General features: G+C 39.7%; 1 protein-coding gene across 1 annotated transcript; it reads right to left on the bottom strand.

The window, feature by feature from the left end:
* Positions 1–10,358: 10,358 nt before the first annotated feature.
* Positions 10,359–12,394, bottom strand: LOC109200173 (P2Y purinoceptor 14-like). The gene is made up of 3 exons (XM_019355635.2): positions 12,288–12,394; positions 11,928–12,187; positions 10,359–11,736 (listed from the first exon to the last, which is right to left on the bottom strand). The coding sequence occupies exons 1-3, from the start codon at positions 12,372–12,374 to the stop codon at positions 11,085–11,087; spliced, it is 999 nt and encodes a 332-aa protein (XP_019211180.2). The 5' UTR covers positions 12,375–12,394; the 3' UTR covers positions 10,359–11,084.
* Positions 12,395–17,219: the final 4,825 nt, after the last annotated feature.

Below are 17,219 nucleotides of genomic sequence, written 5' to 3'. Positions count from 1 at the left end.
ACAACAACTTTCAATATTTAGTATTTACTGCTGTTCACACTCAGCTAGATTAACGTGATGGTGTTGTGTTTAGTATGTTGCTTTGTTTTTGTTTGGGTTTTTTTGCTTGTCTTCTCTTCTTTTTCTCTCAACAGGTGATCCAGGAGATTTTTTTTTTCTTTCTCTTTGTCTTTGTAAGTGCCCTTTCTCACTGTCCCTTTTCCCTTCTGTTTTTTCTTTTCCTTCCTCTCTTTCTTTCTCCCTTTCCTATCCCCCCGTCATGTCTGTCCCATCTGTAACAACTGAAAATAAAATAAATAATAACAACAAAGTTTGATCAAATGGACCAATACGGCAATGCCATGATGATCCATTTGGCAAAATAAATCCATTTGGTATCCTTGTTGGTCTTCAGACAACAATTCTGACGGCTTAAGAACCAAATGGGACAGACAAAAAAAAAAAGAGAGTTCACCCATGTACATGTGATTGATTATATTGTCTCACTGTGTCTCTGTTTTACTTTGGCAGCCTTCTATTTGGGAGATTTCCCCCGACAATCTTGTACTCAGAGCTTGTTCTTGTGCTGCCATGATTAGTGCCTCTGTGCTGTCTTTCAGTCCAGCTTTGTCCAGCAACTGGTAGGAATTCTGGATATCAGCCACCTCCTCTATCTGCCGGTGGTACATATCGTGCAGGGGCCTGTCCTTCCATGATGGTTCCTCGCCTTCCTCTTCTTTCTTGGGTTTCTGCTGCCTCTGTCTCTCTCTCTCTCTCACCATGTATATATATATATATATATATATATATATATATATATATATACATATATATATATATATATATATATATATACATATACATATACATATACATACATATGTATATATATATGTATATATATATATCTATATGAATAACAGCAGTGAGCTTGAACTCTGGGTCAAAGATTCAAGTTGCAGTTATTTATATTTCCAGTCACCTTAAATCTTCACTCAAAGACAAATATCTTTGACAATGTATGGATGTATTATACATAAGAGACAAATATTGTTCGTTTAATATGTTGGCATCATTACATTTGGCTCAATGCTTACATATATATACATATATGCTTACTTATAGAATATGATGTAATATATGTAAAAAGGAAAATGTACGAGCTGTGAAAATTGTTTCTGATAGAATGAAGAGTAGACTGATATATTAAATATTCCTTTATTGGGTGAGAAAATCAGACCATGTCATAACTGCTTTAAGTCATACAGAATAGATATCAGAGCCTTAAACAGGCTGACTTCTGCTAAATGGGTCAAACTGGGCAGAAAGTATACAAACACATAACATCCTTATAGAATATGATGTAACACTATAGATCAACTTACGGTACCTCAGAATATATAAAGCATATAAACAATCACAGCAATATGATGCAAAAAACACAGCAGTGCTACTAATCCAAAATACTCAAAGCTTCATAGAACTGAAACAAACATTTATTTTTAGCTCCATTCTGCTGCTGATACATACTTTAGGTTTCTGAATATTAAACTTGTTGCTGCCTTTCATAGTGTGTAACTTGAAGGCCCTGAGTACTTTCTCCCACACTGAAAACACTGGGATGATAACATTATTTGAACATTACCTAATAAGACTGATTCAGAACAGACAATTAGTTATGTTAAACTTTCCTAGCAGTCCTTCACAAACAGGGAACAGTCTGTCTATTCTCTCCATCTGTCAGCTGCTGCTGCCTCTTCCTCATCCTCTTCCTCACACACTGCTGAGCGTGTCCTGGTGGATCATCAGGGGTGCAAAGCCTCACAGATGATGTGCAGCAGTGGGTCCCTCAGTCTGTCCTCACTCTGGACACTTGCAGTTGTCACACATGGAAATCAAATGTGTGATAAGCTGCAGGATTCAAACACAAGTGTAACTTATAAATACATGTTCATACTTTTATTCCACAATCAGAGAGAAAGAAACAGAGAGAGAGTGGAGGACAGACAGACAGGTGACAGTCTCAGGTGTATACACTGCTACAAAACAGCACAAGAGAAGGAGGATTTAGTGTTTGTGTTATTACGAGTGCTAAACAAGAAGAGTTCCCAGAAGCATCTTTCTTTCAGCTTAACGAGTGAACCGTCAGCTCATTCAAACACACGTTAAAGTCCGTTTGGCTCGACACCACCGAACAGAGGCAGCAATATAACATAGATAACATTAACAGTGCAGTGAATCCTGCTTGTGCCGTGATATTCAAGACTGCAAACCGAGCAGCATCACTGACTTTTAGCTTGTTGTGTTTGTGGATATATGACTGAGTTTAATTATCCATAAAATCATCACATTCTCTGTAAGATTAAGGTCAACTACATATATGTATATTTAGAAGTAGAGGCTTTAAAACCAAGCTGACGCTGAAAGTACAAACATCTCTAATGTCACATAACTTTGCCGACATGTGGCCAACAGTAATATTTTAATGTTCTTCATTATTAAACATTCACACTTAAATAAGTGACATCATATTCAGTACTTACTTCTGACAGTTCACTCTTCGGCCACTCCCGTCTGCTGTATTTTGCGGCAAAATTATCCACACCCACCGCCGCGCTATGAATTGTGGGATATATGGGACCACGAAGCGTGCACCGGACCACGCTTGATATTTGGGGTAATCGAATGCGCATTTGGAGTATGCATTTGAAGTGCACTTTGAATTGGGACAGCCGTCGTCGCGTGGCAGTGACATAATCGCACTTAAAATGCGTACTTCAAGCGTGCATACTCTGAATTCGGACACAGCCCCTGGCCGGGGGAAGGATGCTTAAAATGCCATATTTGGAGGCAAGGATGTCACAGCGACGCGACGAAGGCTGTCCGAATTCAAAGAGTACTCAAAATGTGGCGACAAATGCGTCCTACTTTGCCCTGAATTCTAAGGATGGTCCGATGTATCCTTCATGTCCTACTATCAGTGTTGGGGAGTAACGAAATACATGTACCGTCGTTACGTATTTAGAATACAAAATATGAGTAACTGTATTCCGTTACACTTACCGTTTAAAAAGGTGGTATTTAGAATACAGTTACTTTGTTGAAATAAATGGATTGCACGGCGGTACTTCCCTGTTTCATATTGTCGCGGGTCAGGACTGTTTGGGTTTTGTTTGACAGCTATGTTCTGTTGTTCCAGGCGGCATGGTTACAGGGTGACGCGCTCTCTCTCTGCGTGTTTCCTGGGTGAGAGAGCGCCTTGTTGTTGTTGTGCTAAGCTAATAGGCAGAATGTTACAGGCATAGCTCTAAAGAATGTAGCCTCATGGGCAGTGTAGTCCGTGCTGCAGGGAGAATGGACTACCATACCTGTTATGTGTCTGTGAGCGAGGGAGGGAGAAAAAGGAAAAGTACAAGCTGTCACCGAGCAAAAACGGGAGCTGCAAGCATGTAAATATAACAATAACCACAGCAGCCAAGAAGAGTGGCCGACGAGCCCAGTTGTAAGTAAGCTATTAAGACTCGACTGTACACTGTGTTCGTGTTTTCCTCCGGAAAAAATAAGTTCCGTTGGAGCAGCCTTTCAACGCCTCTCTCTGTCTCTCACAAGCAAAGTTGACCCAGACAACAAAGTAAAGCTATTTTTCGGATGCGAGCCCGACACGAAACCCATCGTATTAGCCAGAGGTCCCTTCACTATGGTTCAGAGCCGCGGACCTTCAGTAACAGTAATAAATCACAGCAATAGTACATTCAACAGCATGATAATATATTAAGTAATCCAAATTATTCAGAATACGTCATTGTCATTGAGTAACGTAACGGAATACGTTACAGAATACATTTTGGGGCATGTATTCGGTATTCTGTAATGGAATACATTTCAAAGGTAACCTTCCCAACACTGCCTACTGTATCCCAGGATTCATTGTGGGTCATAGAGGAGATTTGTTTCTGATAACGATGGTGGTCGAAGCAGGAGAGGAAAACACTTTCAAATGTAAGTATATGAAAATCTGGTTGTACAAAAGTTAAATTGTTATCTGTCGTTTTGTTAAGCTTTGGGCATCTGCATAGACATGTTTCTTTTCTTTAAAATAACCGTAAACCAGCTTGTATCGAGGGTCCCGCGATTTTGTCTGTATTGCCGCTTACATACAGCTAATTTTGATTTTTTCGAATTGGTGATATGTTGTGGAACAAAGACCAAACGGCTTAATTTATTAAAACGAGGAGAAAACGATCACCTCTTCACTGGGTGAAGAATTGGGCCGCTACGGCGTGGAGGTACAAAAATAAATAAATTTACACATCATATTCATATCGCGGATAAATACAACCACATAAAATGATCCGACCAAGACAAAAACTGTGGTATTTTGTAAATATATGAAAGGAGTTTCCCTGTAATGCAACTCAGGTTGGAATAAATGACACTCAGACAGGTTTTACAAATTAATGTGCACACGGGTGAGAGCTCGAAGGAGACTCACACACTGGAGCAGTTGTCAGCCTTCATTTATACTCAAGGATGTTTGCGTCTCAGAAACATGCAGGAAGAGATAACATACAACGGTGCAGACTTCCTGCTGAGCTTGCACAGTGTGCAGGCTTCCTGTTGAGCTTGCACAATGTAACTTCTCTAGTAAAAAGAGCAAACACATCTAGAAAACCTTAAATGAAATGTACTTCTAAACATAAACATAATAAAATCTTTCAACAATAAAATAATAAATATAATAATAAATAATAAACACAGTGAATGTACTGTGTAATTGTGTAACTTTATTAGAAGCATCCTCCTGAAAATGCGCCAATATTGACAGTAACATCCTCCTCTCTGCCGCTTAATGCTCTCTGGTCCCTTGGTAACGTGTAAATATTTCTTTCAAAATAAGACACACAACTACAACAAGGGAAAAACCCAGGGAAACCGAGTTAACGATAAAAACCCTGAAAACCATAAATTTCACACCGGAGCCTTAACTCTGTGGCCCGGTACCAAACGACTCGCGGACCGCTGCTGTACAGAACCTGTGATGTCCAGACGGTAGCCCACTGCTGTGCTTGGCCCTGGTTTGCCCTCATGGATGAGGTGATAGGACAGATGCCTTCCATTAAGCCTCCTGTCCTAATTTCCTCTCTCCCTGAGGACACTGATTGCTCGTATTTAACCTGCTATGAATAACTTGTTGGTCTATAATACGTGAAACATGTCAAATGTGTCCCTCATTAGTGATATCACGTCACTCTGAGCCACCAGCAACATTCCTGTAACAAGGTAGAAGCTGCAATCAGTTTTTGGCAGTGACTTTTATATATCCTTTATTTATCCATTTAAAAAAAAATCTTATTGACATTAGAAATTTATTTTTTAATCTGGCCAAGAGGACAGCAGACAGCGCAACAAATATATCAATTGTACCTACATTATAACCAGAGTTATAAAGATACTTGAACAACAGGTAATTATTGTATATATAAAACCCCTTAGTAAACCATGTCCACCGAAGTCTATTTACCAACATACATAAAGATATTACACTCGGAAACATTGGAAATCAGTTTTGGCAGACAAACACATTTTTGTCACAACGCCGGCAATATTTCCATTATCCAAGTAATTAGCTAAGTAATTCCTAAATGCGTGTAGATTAAAGGAAATTATTTTACCTGGATATGATTGTTTCTGATGAGCTTAAGGTACAAAACGTGCGGGCCACGACGATAAGGTTTTTCTAGCTCCTTGAGAAATAAAATTTTCCACATAACGGAGTTACATTTCTGGGCCCATTTTAAAGTTTTCGCGCTATGGCGCTAGCGATCGGGAAAGACACGCAAGTAAGGGCGGAGTTGAAGGCTAGGAGGCTGTCCACAGCCCATCTGTTATGTTGGATACTCATTGTTTGTTCAATAAAGTTTCTATGGAGAAAAAAAGGGGGCTGTCCAAGCCGCTCACTTCCTGACTAACCGTCCGTCTAAGGACACTACCTTACTACCCACTACCGGTATATATATATATATATATATATATATATATATATATATATATATATATATATATATATATGGCCGGCATAGTGTACAGGAACATCTGTGCCGAGTATAACCTGGAAGTCCCGAGGTCAAAATGGGAGATGCCCCCAAGGGTGATGGAGAATGACCGAGCTAAGATCCTGTGGGACTTCCAGATGCAGACGGACAAAATGGTGGTGGCTAACCGACCGGACATAGTGGTGGTAGACAAACAGGAGAAGACGGCCGTAGTGATCGATGTAGCGGTTCCGAATGACAGCAATATCAGGAAGAAGGAACACGAGAAGCTGGAGAAATACCAAGGGCTCAGAGAAGAGCTCGAGAGGATGTGGAGGGTGAAGGTAACGGTGGTCCCCGTGGTAATCGGAGCACTAGGTGCGGTGACTCCCAAGCTAGGCGAGTGGCTCCAGCAGATCCCGGGAACAACATCGGAGATCTCTGTCCAGAAGAGCGCAGTCCTGGGAACAGCTAAGATACTGCGCAGGACCCTCAAGCTCCCAGGTCTCTGGTAGAGGACCCGAGCTTGAAGGATAAACCGCCCGCAGGGGCGTGCTGGGTGTTTTTTTTTTTTATATATATGTATATCATTAGAGCTGAACAGGTGATGGAGAAACAGGTTTACGTTTTAGGTGACATGAATGAGTTGAAGGGAAGTTATGAACTGTTTCTGAGAGACAAATAACACCAGGATCCTTTGTTATGTACCTGACAGCTGGTAACTGTGCAGGGGCGGGTCTAGCAAAGTTATGCCAGGGGCCCAGGCAAGGCATTAACAGGGAAAGGGGGGCACAAAGAAATACTTTCACCTTTAAACAATGACAATCTTTAATTATGCACATATCTGCTTTATTAAGCGCATAAGTGGGAGACATACACACTACCACCCAGAGCGCAGTCTGGTAGATCTCAAAGACAAAATACACAAGCTTTACTATTTAAAGGGCTGTATGTGCCCTGTGTGCATAAGCAGATAATATACCATGTGTCAGTTACCGTTAGTTACAGTTATATACAATTCCTTTTTTGGCAAGAGCCAGAACTGATCCAGAATTAAAACAGGACTACAACAGTTTAAAATCAGGACTACTTAGGACTTAACCAAGAAAGAACCAGAATCAGAACTAGATGATAGTATCACTAAAAATCATCATAGACCTGCACTACACTTATTTTTTAATTCTACCAAAGTAAACTATTTAGAAAAGTTTATATAATTATTTAGCCTTGTTGTGCAAAGAAGCCTGCATAACTTAATAAATATAGAATTTGAAAAATAACAAACCTAAAAAGAAACACTAGGTACGAGATACATGAGTACCTATGATACGGTGATACTTTTGGTAAACAACCATTTGACTAACATGTCTCACTCACCACTAACCTCTCTGTGCTGACAATCATCAAATATACAGTTGAAACCAGATATTTACATACTCTTCAGATCAAAACAAAAACACTTTTTTCATTGTAACATCAAATCAGACTAAATGTTTATTTTTTTAGATTGATAAATGTAAAAACATATTTGTTAACTTTAAGAGTAAAGAGAGAAACTATCTGTGTTTCTTAATTGCAAATGGCACCAAATTGTATTCACAATTGAGCCACAATCATGGAGCTCCACAATTCTTTTCCTGTTGTTTTGGTTGACATCTCTTGTTTTTCCCATTTCAAAGAAACAGGCTCTGTGTTTTGCCTTACATGCATCCACAGGTGTGCCAGAAGCTTCTTCAGCTCAGAATGGAATCGTCTGGAGTTTTCTTATTAATTAACAATAAACTTAGTGTATATGTACTCCTAAATTTGATGAAAGTGATAAAAAATAGACAGCTCTGTCTCTTTATTCTGACATTTAACTAATTCAAAAGATATTTCAGTATTTATTTATCCAAAACAAAACAAGTTCACTCTAAATTGATGTTGTACAGTAAAAAAAATGTTCTTGTGTTTTCCATAAAGTGTATGTAAATATCTGGTTTCAGCTGTGAATAAACTGGTGTGTATTGAAATTCCTCTTGTCTTGCATAGAAATATACTGAACAACATACAAAGCATAATATATAAAATAACATCTGAGTTTTTTCTTTGAAAGAAGTTCCTTATGTCCATTCTTGTGTATCAGTACATTACTGAAACCGATTTATTTAGCCGTGGAGGGTAACAACTGAAAATATGAAATAAACACACATGTAAGCTAAGACTCTCTAAAGAAACAGCATTGTTGTTGTTCGGCTTTTCATTTCGCCATTTGTTGATTCACTTGAAGAGCAAGTAATGTAATATGGGTGAAGTGATCAGTTTGATATCAATCTTTCGTGATACACCGTCATATTTACATTATTTGTACAGTACGAATGATTTGCTTTGGTACCTGGTCAAAGGTTCTACTAAATGTTTCCAGCATGGTCTAAGAAGCTTGGAAAGAAAAGCGTCTGGACTTCTTTAAGTTGCTTGAAGATGTTCCACCTCTTGTCCGAGAAGCTTCTTCAGTTCTAAGGTCAAATGGAAAGTTCCAGATTTAAACCCAGTGGGAGTATCCCACCCTAAGAGGGACAAAGGACCCCCTGATGACCCTCTACATAATCACATGAGCCAAGTTCTGAAAACAGGCGTGGGTCACAATCAGCCAGGGTTTCGGGTAAGCTCATTGTGAAACCTAGCCGCACCTTATCACGTGATTTCCCGAGGTCAGATGGCCCAGGGTGTGAATGTGCATTAAGGCATCTGGGAAGGGATCTCAACACTGGATTATAGATGGCAGACAGTTGGTGTCATAAGCCACCGCCTCTGTTCAAAGATGGTCGCTCACAGTGGACATAAATGGCTTCTTTTACTCCTCTTTCAAACCATCTGTCCTCTCTGTCCAAAATGTGAACATTGGCATCCTAGAAAGGTCCAGGATGGAACCAATGTTTAACACGGTGAATTTTTTGTATGATTTCACAATCTGTGTTTCTATGATGTAGCAGAGTGAACAGATGCAAATGCAGACACAGGAAGGCAAAACTTAATCTTAACAAAAGGTGAGCCTTTTATTAGCTGCGTAATGACACAAAGAAGGATAAATAAAACGAAGATGATGCTAAATAAACTCCGTAACAAAGTAAGCACTAGGAACATGGAAAAATCTGTAACAAGGCGAGACAAAAAGATGACTTGACAAGCCTCAAAGGGAGAACAGGCACAATACGTACTCAGAAGGGTGACAAGGGAAATGGAAACACATGGGGAACACAAGCAGTAGACTTGATGAGACATCATCCACACTGAACACAGGGCGCCAACAAAAACAGGAAACACACTGAGACGCAGGTTAAGACACACAGCTTGACACTGGGTTCATGAAAGAAACAAGTTAGGGGTGGGTTTTGATTATCGATTAAAATCTATTCTAGCTTGGATAACGTGGTATTGATTCATTAAAATCCTGAATCAAGTTTTAAATATAGATTTATTTGGCCCGAAATGCCCGAATCTCAGGTTACAAACTCACAAAATTTCGACAACCACCAAACAGCTTAAACAGTAAATGAGAGCAGGTACACGGATTCTGCACAAAGATGTAAACACAAAGCGCGGAGCCGCCGACGGATCAGAATCAGTGAGATTTCGGCTTTCTCACCCAACGGCACGGACACGGTCTGGGCTGAAAGCCGACAGCTCGCTGATTCTGATCCGTCGGCGGCTCCGCGCTTTGTGTTTACATCTTTGTGCAGAATCTGTGTACCTGCCATTTATGCCACTTTTGTACTAGATTCGGAGCTGCAGGTTTTATCTCTCTCGAAACAATATTGACTGAACCAGCAGCAAAGGAAGATCCAAACTGCGCTTCACATTTCACTTCACATAAACAGCGTCATGAATTCCCTCTTAATTTTGCTCTTAAAATCACACTTCATGCAGAGCTCGCTGTCTCTCTCTCTCACTCAGTGCAGTTCAAGAACAGTTTCCCGTCAAAAAATCTCTGTTTTCTTCATTATTCGCTAGCTTATTACGCACAAGTCTACCGCTGTTTACAGCGCTGTCGGCCGCTGTTTTATATCCCTTTCACTTACTTTTGAAAACAAAGCCTCATTTCTGCTGTTGAACAGGCTACTGAACAATTCAAACTTTTTAAAATTATGCAAAATTGCAAAATGCTTGGCTGTGTCTCTAATCAAACCTCTGTAACTTTGCTCTGCTCCACTTCAGCAGCATCAGTTATTGTTCATATGTTCATTAATGGTTTTCTTTCGATTTTTGATCTACTGCAGAATATTTTTAAGGTCATCTGCTATAAAATCCCAGGCCAGGAAAATCGCCTTCATCTTTTTCTGTGTTTTATCCTCAGTTACTTTGACACAAGTGTCGCAAGTATCAAAGGTTTTTTTTTTTATAGATATAATAATAAGGAAATGTACTGATACGTGATCAGAATTAAAATATTTCTGACTGAGGAAAAAATTCCCTGAATCGAATCGAATTGAATTGTGGATAGAATCGATTCGGGACCTTGTGGATCGGAATTGAATCGATTCTAGAAATCAGTGACGGTAACCAGCCCTAAAAAGACATAGAAGGGGGACAAGGAAGGAAACAAAAAAGGGGAAGCATGGGAACAAAAGAGGGAGACAGAAAAATAGGACACAATTAGGAGCTGGAGAGCAAGGAAGACACACACATAGCGAGGGAGAGAAGGACACATAGATGAAGACAAAGGCACAAAGGTAACCTAAGAACATAAACCAGAAATCGCAAATATACTCAGTGACATAAAAAGTCAATACTAAGTTGTATAAAACTAAATCAGTAACTCATATGAGTCAAAGAGCCAGAACCATGACGTATGAATTTGACCACAGACTGGTTAATTTCATTCATGCTAAATCATCATTTGGCTTATTCCTGAAAACTAGAAACATAAACACTCATGGCATCTTCAATACCATCTATGTGGGAATGTTTCTGTGTTGTCTTTAGCTCTGTTTTGATATCTGACTTGTGGTTTCTGAGGATATCGGTCCATGACACTGTTTTCATCTCACTCAAAACGAATTGAAATCTGTGCATAAAATGTAAATGTTCTCACAACTAACTGGTTCGAGTCACTTGTCCTAATGTAATGATGTCCAGCTTGTCCTTGCTGCTCTTATTCTCCTCGTTTGTAGTCGGATGTTTGGCTCTCACCTTCTCCCCAAAAGTATTGCTGAGGAAAAAGTAAACAACAGGGTCCAGGCAGATGTTGAAAACTGACACCATGGTGGCCACCTCCTTCAGGTAGAAGGATACTGGACCTACGGAGTCATCGCTCCACAGAAATGTAAAGGGAAGATGAACCAGGTAAAATGGGACAAAGCAAACACAGAAGACGCTGACCAGCACCAACACGTTCCTGCGATACTTCAGCAGCTTCTCAGAGCCAGAGGAGGTCAGCTGCTTCTGCTGCGCCTCCAACACCCTGCGGAAGATGCTGTAGTAGAAGAAGACCAGCGATATGAAGACCAAGAGGAAGATGACTGCAGAGAAGGTGTGGAGAATTCTGAACAGCAGGCTGACTGATGGAGTAAACAGGTGAACGCAGCGGCTAGGATTAAAGGTCAGAGGTTCCTGGGAGCTGAAAAAAATGATAACATAGACGACTGTTGGAGCCAGGAGAAAAACCCAGGTGATGACAGAGATGATTCGTGCAGTTTGCACTGTCTGCAGCATGTGAGTTCCTGAAGGATGGATGATCCCTTGATACCTGGAGAGAGACGAGAAATAGGCAGAATACAACTTCACTAATCAGTCACAAAGGTGCCTAATCTGAAGAAGTCAGTTAAGTCAAAAACATACATTCATGCTTTTGTCAGGAGCACATTGTAGTGGTTAACCACTCAATCTAGTTTTTACATTATCGTTAACTACAGCCTTAAATAAGTAAAGGTTCCTTACCTGTTGGCAGCGATGTACCCCATGAATAGTATACTGGCACACATGTTAATGAATAAGGCAGAAGCTCCAACGCTGCAGTACAGCCTAAGAATGATGGGAGAGCTGCTGGCATAGTAGGTAATGCGGAGTGGCAGACAGAGACAGAGCAGGAAGTCAGCAGCTGTCAGGTTCTTCAAGTAGACCATCAAGCTGTTGGATACCTCAGGCCAATCTCGACAAAGATAGACCTTCAATGTAAAGCCATTGAGGAGTAAACCCACCTGAAAATAGACAGAGTGGAAGGAAAAGAAAAGGATTGGTACATACACTGGCACATAAACCAATTTCTAACAGAGCACAATTGGATAATTTGAAACTTACTAGGAACACCAGACTGTAGACCGTTATAAAGTAAGGGTTCATGGATGTCTCGTCCAAAGATGATGTCATGTTTTGGGGGGCAACCATGGATCTGGCACTGAAAATAAATCCAGTTCATTTTTGAAATAATTCACCTCCACAGTCTCTTGGTTTGTTGTGTTAAATAAATGTTGGATTCACTGCCAAGAAGCACTGTTACAACAAAGAAATAGTCAACCAAACACAAATTTATCCATTTTTGTGTAAAGTTTATATATATGTATAAATATATCTATATATATCTATATCTATATATATAGATATATATAGATATATATATACATCTATATCTATATCTATATATATATATACATATATATATACATATATATGTATATATATATATCTATATATATATAGATATATATATATATCTATATATATATATATGTATATATATATATGACCTAAGATATACGCTCTCATCTTCGTGACATTATTATATCTGTAAAGAAAGTTCTTTAAAGAACCATTTCAAAAAGGTTATTTAAAATGTTTTTTAAAGAACCATTTGATGGACCTTTTTAAAAATGGTTCTTTGAAAAACCTTTAAAGGTGCCCCAAAGAACCATTTCTTGATGGTTCTTTGGGGCACCTTTAAAGGTTCTTCAATGAACCACTGAAAAAAATGGTTCTTCAAAGAACCATTGTTTGAAAGGCTCTTTGTGGCACCAAAAACGTTCTTCTATGGCATCAGTCTAAAGAACCACTTTTGGTTCCAGTGGGCACCTTTATTTTTCTGAGTGATAATGTTCTCAGTCTTGGTACAAGTACTGGAGCTGCAATCAGGGTCTTTCATTATTTCTCCAAAACGTTTCTGGATCCCATCCCGCAGTGCATCAACAAGAGGTCTACGCATTTTGCAAGATGACTCCAGCTTCCTCAGCTTCTCCAGCAACTGGTTAAGTGTTGGCAGCTAGAAGCCCATGTGCACAGATGATTGCCCTTGGAGGATGTTAAATGCCATGGCAAGGGGCTTCATCACAGCAGTGTACTCAACCACAAATCCCATTTCAAAAGGATTGAACCTAAAAAAGGTGTAAAAACAGAAATAAGTCATAGCTATTTCTACAAGAACGTAATAACTGTGCATTGTCTGTAAAATTTACAAATGATTGGAAAATAAGACAGTAAAATTATAAGTAATTGATAAGGAATATTCACATTTTCAGTCTCAGTCAAAGTCACTTAAAAAAGGGTGGATTCACACATTAATCACAATTTAATATTTAAAAACAAGTTCAATCAAATTACATCTTTATCTTTAATGCTGTGCAAACATTGCTGATTCCTTTCTCTTCTTGCTCTTTATGAATGTGCACAAGTCTTTCCACAGCAAGGAACAGTGACATCCAACGAGTCTGATTGGGTCGAAAAAACATCAACTTGCACTCACGTTCCTCATAAGCCATGATTGACCCGCTGGTTTTATTCCACAGAGCATGACATTTTGCAAAAGCAGACCGAGATAGTCCCTTGCATGTATTATTGGTAGTTTCTGCAGCAGTGGCATCAACTGTTGGTATAGGATTGAATAGAGGATATGCACACGTTTGGTCCGGGTCACTTTTTCTCTGATGTGATACTCTGAATGGATCATGGGCGTAGATTTGGCATGGACGGAAGGGACATGTCCCCACCAATATCCAGCAATTATTGAATCTTTGAGTAAAGAAAAACAAACCCGATAGAAAGAAAACAAAATCGATCTTTCGAAGTCTCATTCACCTAGCGGCACAGAAAGAGTTAAATTACGTTCTGTACTGGAGTCCTATGCCATGTGACAAATATGGCCAATGTGATTGGCTGTGTCTTTCAGGGAGTTCTGTTTAGGTTTAGCAGCGGCAAGCCTGCGCTGCGAGGAGGAGAGGAGGATGGCAGCAAAAAGGAAGAACCTGGATATAAGAAAGTATTTTTCAAAGAAACCTATAAGTCACTTAAAGTCAAGTTCACTCATGAAATGTGTCCGTCATAATAACGTTACAGGCTATGCTAGGCTTGTGCCCACTTCAGCCTAAAATTGTATGTAACCATGAATAACGTGTTTGGGAAAATAACTGCACAACAGGCAACACTATTAGTTATCTCAGTCTCAGAGTAGCATTTCTAATTTTGATTGAAACGGCAGAGAAAACGGCAGCCTCGAGCAGCCAGGATATTCGTTTACAGAGGCTGTTAAAATTATATGTCTAATGTTAAAATGTAGGTTCAAATGTTAATTTCATCCTAATGGCACTGACATATGCATAGGGTTGATTTTTGAGACAAAATATCATGAAGTAGTCATGATTTTGCAAATATTCCACCTTGTAGTGCAGTTTGCACAAATCTTTTCAAAATGCACTCACCCTACAAACATTACTGATGAGTGACTCATCAGTACAGTGTTTGTATAGTGTGCCTAAAATGTTGCATAATTTTGCTGAGAGATCTATTACTGTGTGGTAATCTTAGATGAGTAGTTTTATGGACAAAACCCACCAGGTCATTCAGTGTTTCCTTAGTGCTAATGTGTCAGAGATGTTGGTGCACTATAACTGAAGTAATGTTGTTAAATCCTTAAAGTCATATTCTTTTATTGTCATGACTGTATTTAAAGCTATTTTTATTTTTGTATGATACTTGATTTATATGGAATATGGCTGAAGTAAACTAAAGTCTAAAATACTTAATCAGTCATTTGTTTAATAGTAAATTAACATTATATAATGCTGTCATAATACTGCGTGACAACTTTGTTGCATCCTTGCAGCTGTTTGTTCAGGTTATACAGGCTCTGTAACATCCACCATATATGCAAGGTCCTGTATCCATTCTGCGGAATGAAATTCTAACACTGGTTTGCCCTTTAATTCCATAAACTGTTCAATTTCTTCTTGTAAATCAAAGAAACGCCTCAGCAGAGCACCTCGGCTCAACCATCTTACCTCAGTGTGGTATGGCAGGCCATAGATGTGGTCTTTCTGAGAAGACTGTCAAACTGACGGTGATTGAGGCTTCTGGATTGGATGAAATTAACAGTTTGGATGACCACCTTCATGACATTATCCACTTTCAGTGACTTACAACACAAAGCCTCCTGGTGCAAAATACAGTGAAAAGTCAAAAAATCACGTCCTCCATTTGCAGATTGCACTTTATCTCTGAACTTTTTTACAACGCCTGCTTTCTTTCCGATCATTGAGGGCGCACCATCTGTAGCCAGGCTGACAGCGCGGGACCAGTCCACTCCGACCCTGTCCAGCGCGCCGACGAGTGCGGTGAAAATATCAGCTGTGGTCGTTGTATCTGTCATCGGTACCAACTCCACAAACTCCTCGGTGACAGTCAATGTGTCATCAACTCCGCGGATGAAAAATGCCAGTTGTGCAACATCTGTAATGTCCGTGCCTTCATCAATTTCAACTGGAAACGCAATAAATGACTTTACTTTTTGCTTCAACTGGCTGTCCAAATCCGCTGAAAGATCAGAGATCCTGTCGGCAACTGTGTTTCTTGTCAGGCTGATATTTGCAAAGGCCTGGCGCTTTTCAGGGCACACAATCTCCGATGCCTTCATCATACTTGTTTTTACAAATTCACCCTCACTAAATGGTTTTGATGCTAGTGCAATTTCGTTAGCAATAAGGTAGCTAGCTTTCACTGCAGCGTCACTGATGTCTCGGCTGTGAGTAAACACACTGTTGTTCCTTCAGACCCGCCAACAGTTCATTCACCTTCTCTCTTCTCCTATGTCCTTTAAAGTTGTCATATTTGTCGGAATGAAGACGGAGGTTATATTCTTTCAGCACTGCAACATGCTGGGAACACACCAAACATACAGCTTTCCATTTCACTTTTGTGAATAATTAGGAGGATGACCATTTTTCTTGGAACACTCTGCACTCTGCATCCACTTTTCTCTTTTTTGACAGAGACATATTGGGGCAATGAGGGTGCCAAAGCACATCAGGTTTAAATTTCGCGGGCAAAACAAAGTAGCTCACAATTGCTATTGCGCCATCCAATGGACACAATTGGAACAGCAGTTTCTTTATTGAAAAATTGCTGCTCATTTTTATACTTTACAAAATCATCTCAAGGGCCGGATTAAACCCGATTGCGGGCCTGATCCGTTCTGACACCCCTGTGATAGAGTGACACCCCTGTGATAGAGTGATTTGATTTGATGACCACACAGTGTAGTTGTGCAGTGAACAAATGTCCAGAATGTCCAGTGTGTGTAAAAACCATATGTGTGGGTCAGTACTATGTGGTGGTGTGATTGAGAGACCGTATCACCTCCACCACATAGTACTGACCCACACATATGGTTTTTACACACACACTGTCTCTTAGTGACGCTGAAAAACTAGTTCATGCATTTATTACTTCCAGGCTGGACTACTGTAATTCTTTATTATCAGGATGTACTAAAAACTCACTGAAAAGCCTTCAGTTAATCCAAAATGCTGCAGCAAGAGTACTGACAGGGACTAGAAAGAGAGAGCATATTTCTCCTGTTTTGGCTTCCCTTCATTGGCTTCCTGTTAAATCCAAAATTCAAAATCCTGCTCTTCACATACAAGGTCTTAATTAATCAGGCCCCATCTTATCTTAATGACCTTGTAGTACCATATCAACCTATTAGAGCACTTTGCTCTCGCACTGCAGGCCTACTTGTTGTTCCTAGAGAATTTAAAAGTAGAATGGGAGGGAGAGCCTTCAGTTTTCAGGCCCCTGTTCTGTGGAACCAGCTTCCAGTTTGGATTTGGGAGACAGACAGTAGAGCTGGGCGATATATCGAGTTTTTTTAAAATATCAATACATTTTTATACGAGATATAAGATGTGACAATATCCTTTATATCGATATAGTCTATGTTACGTTATAATTATACTTGCGGAGCCACAA

The sequence above is a fragment of the Oreochromis niloticus genome, unplaced genomic scaffold (genome assembly GCF_001858045.2).
Source record: "Oreochromis niloticus isolate F11D_XX unplaced genomic scaffold, O_niloticus_UMD_NMBU tig00006690_pilon, whole genome shotgun sequence".
In the NCBI taxonomy this organism is placed as follows: domain Eukaryota; kingdom Metazoa; phylum Chordata; class Actinopteri; order Cichliformes; family Cichlidae; genus Oreochromis; species Oreochromis niloticus.
Note: the sequence above shows the minus strand (reverse complement) of the source record. Positions and strands in the feature narration are given on the sequence as shown.

Bases quoted from the DNA above. Each gene is read 5' to 3' on its own strand.
- LOC109200173 (XM_019355635.2), bottom strand. From the start codon at position 12,374: ATGGTTGCCCCCCAAAACATGACATCATCTTTGGACGAGACATCCATG. The intron at 12,188-12,287 runs GTAAGTTTCAAA...GTCTATTTTCAG, and splicing joins TCTACAGTCTGGTGTTCCTA to GTGGGTTTACTCCTCAATGG. The intron at 11,737-11,927 runs GTAAGGAACCTT...GTCTCTCTCCAG, and splicing joins GGGTACATCGCTGCCAACAG to GTATCAAGGGATCATCCATC.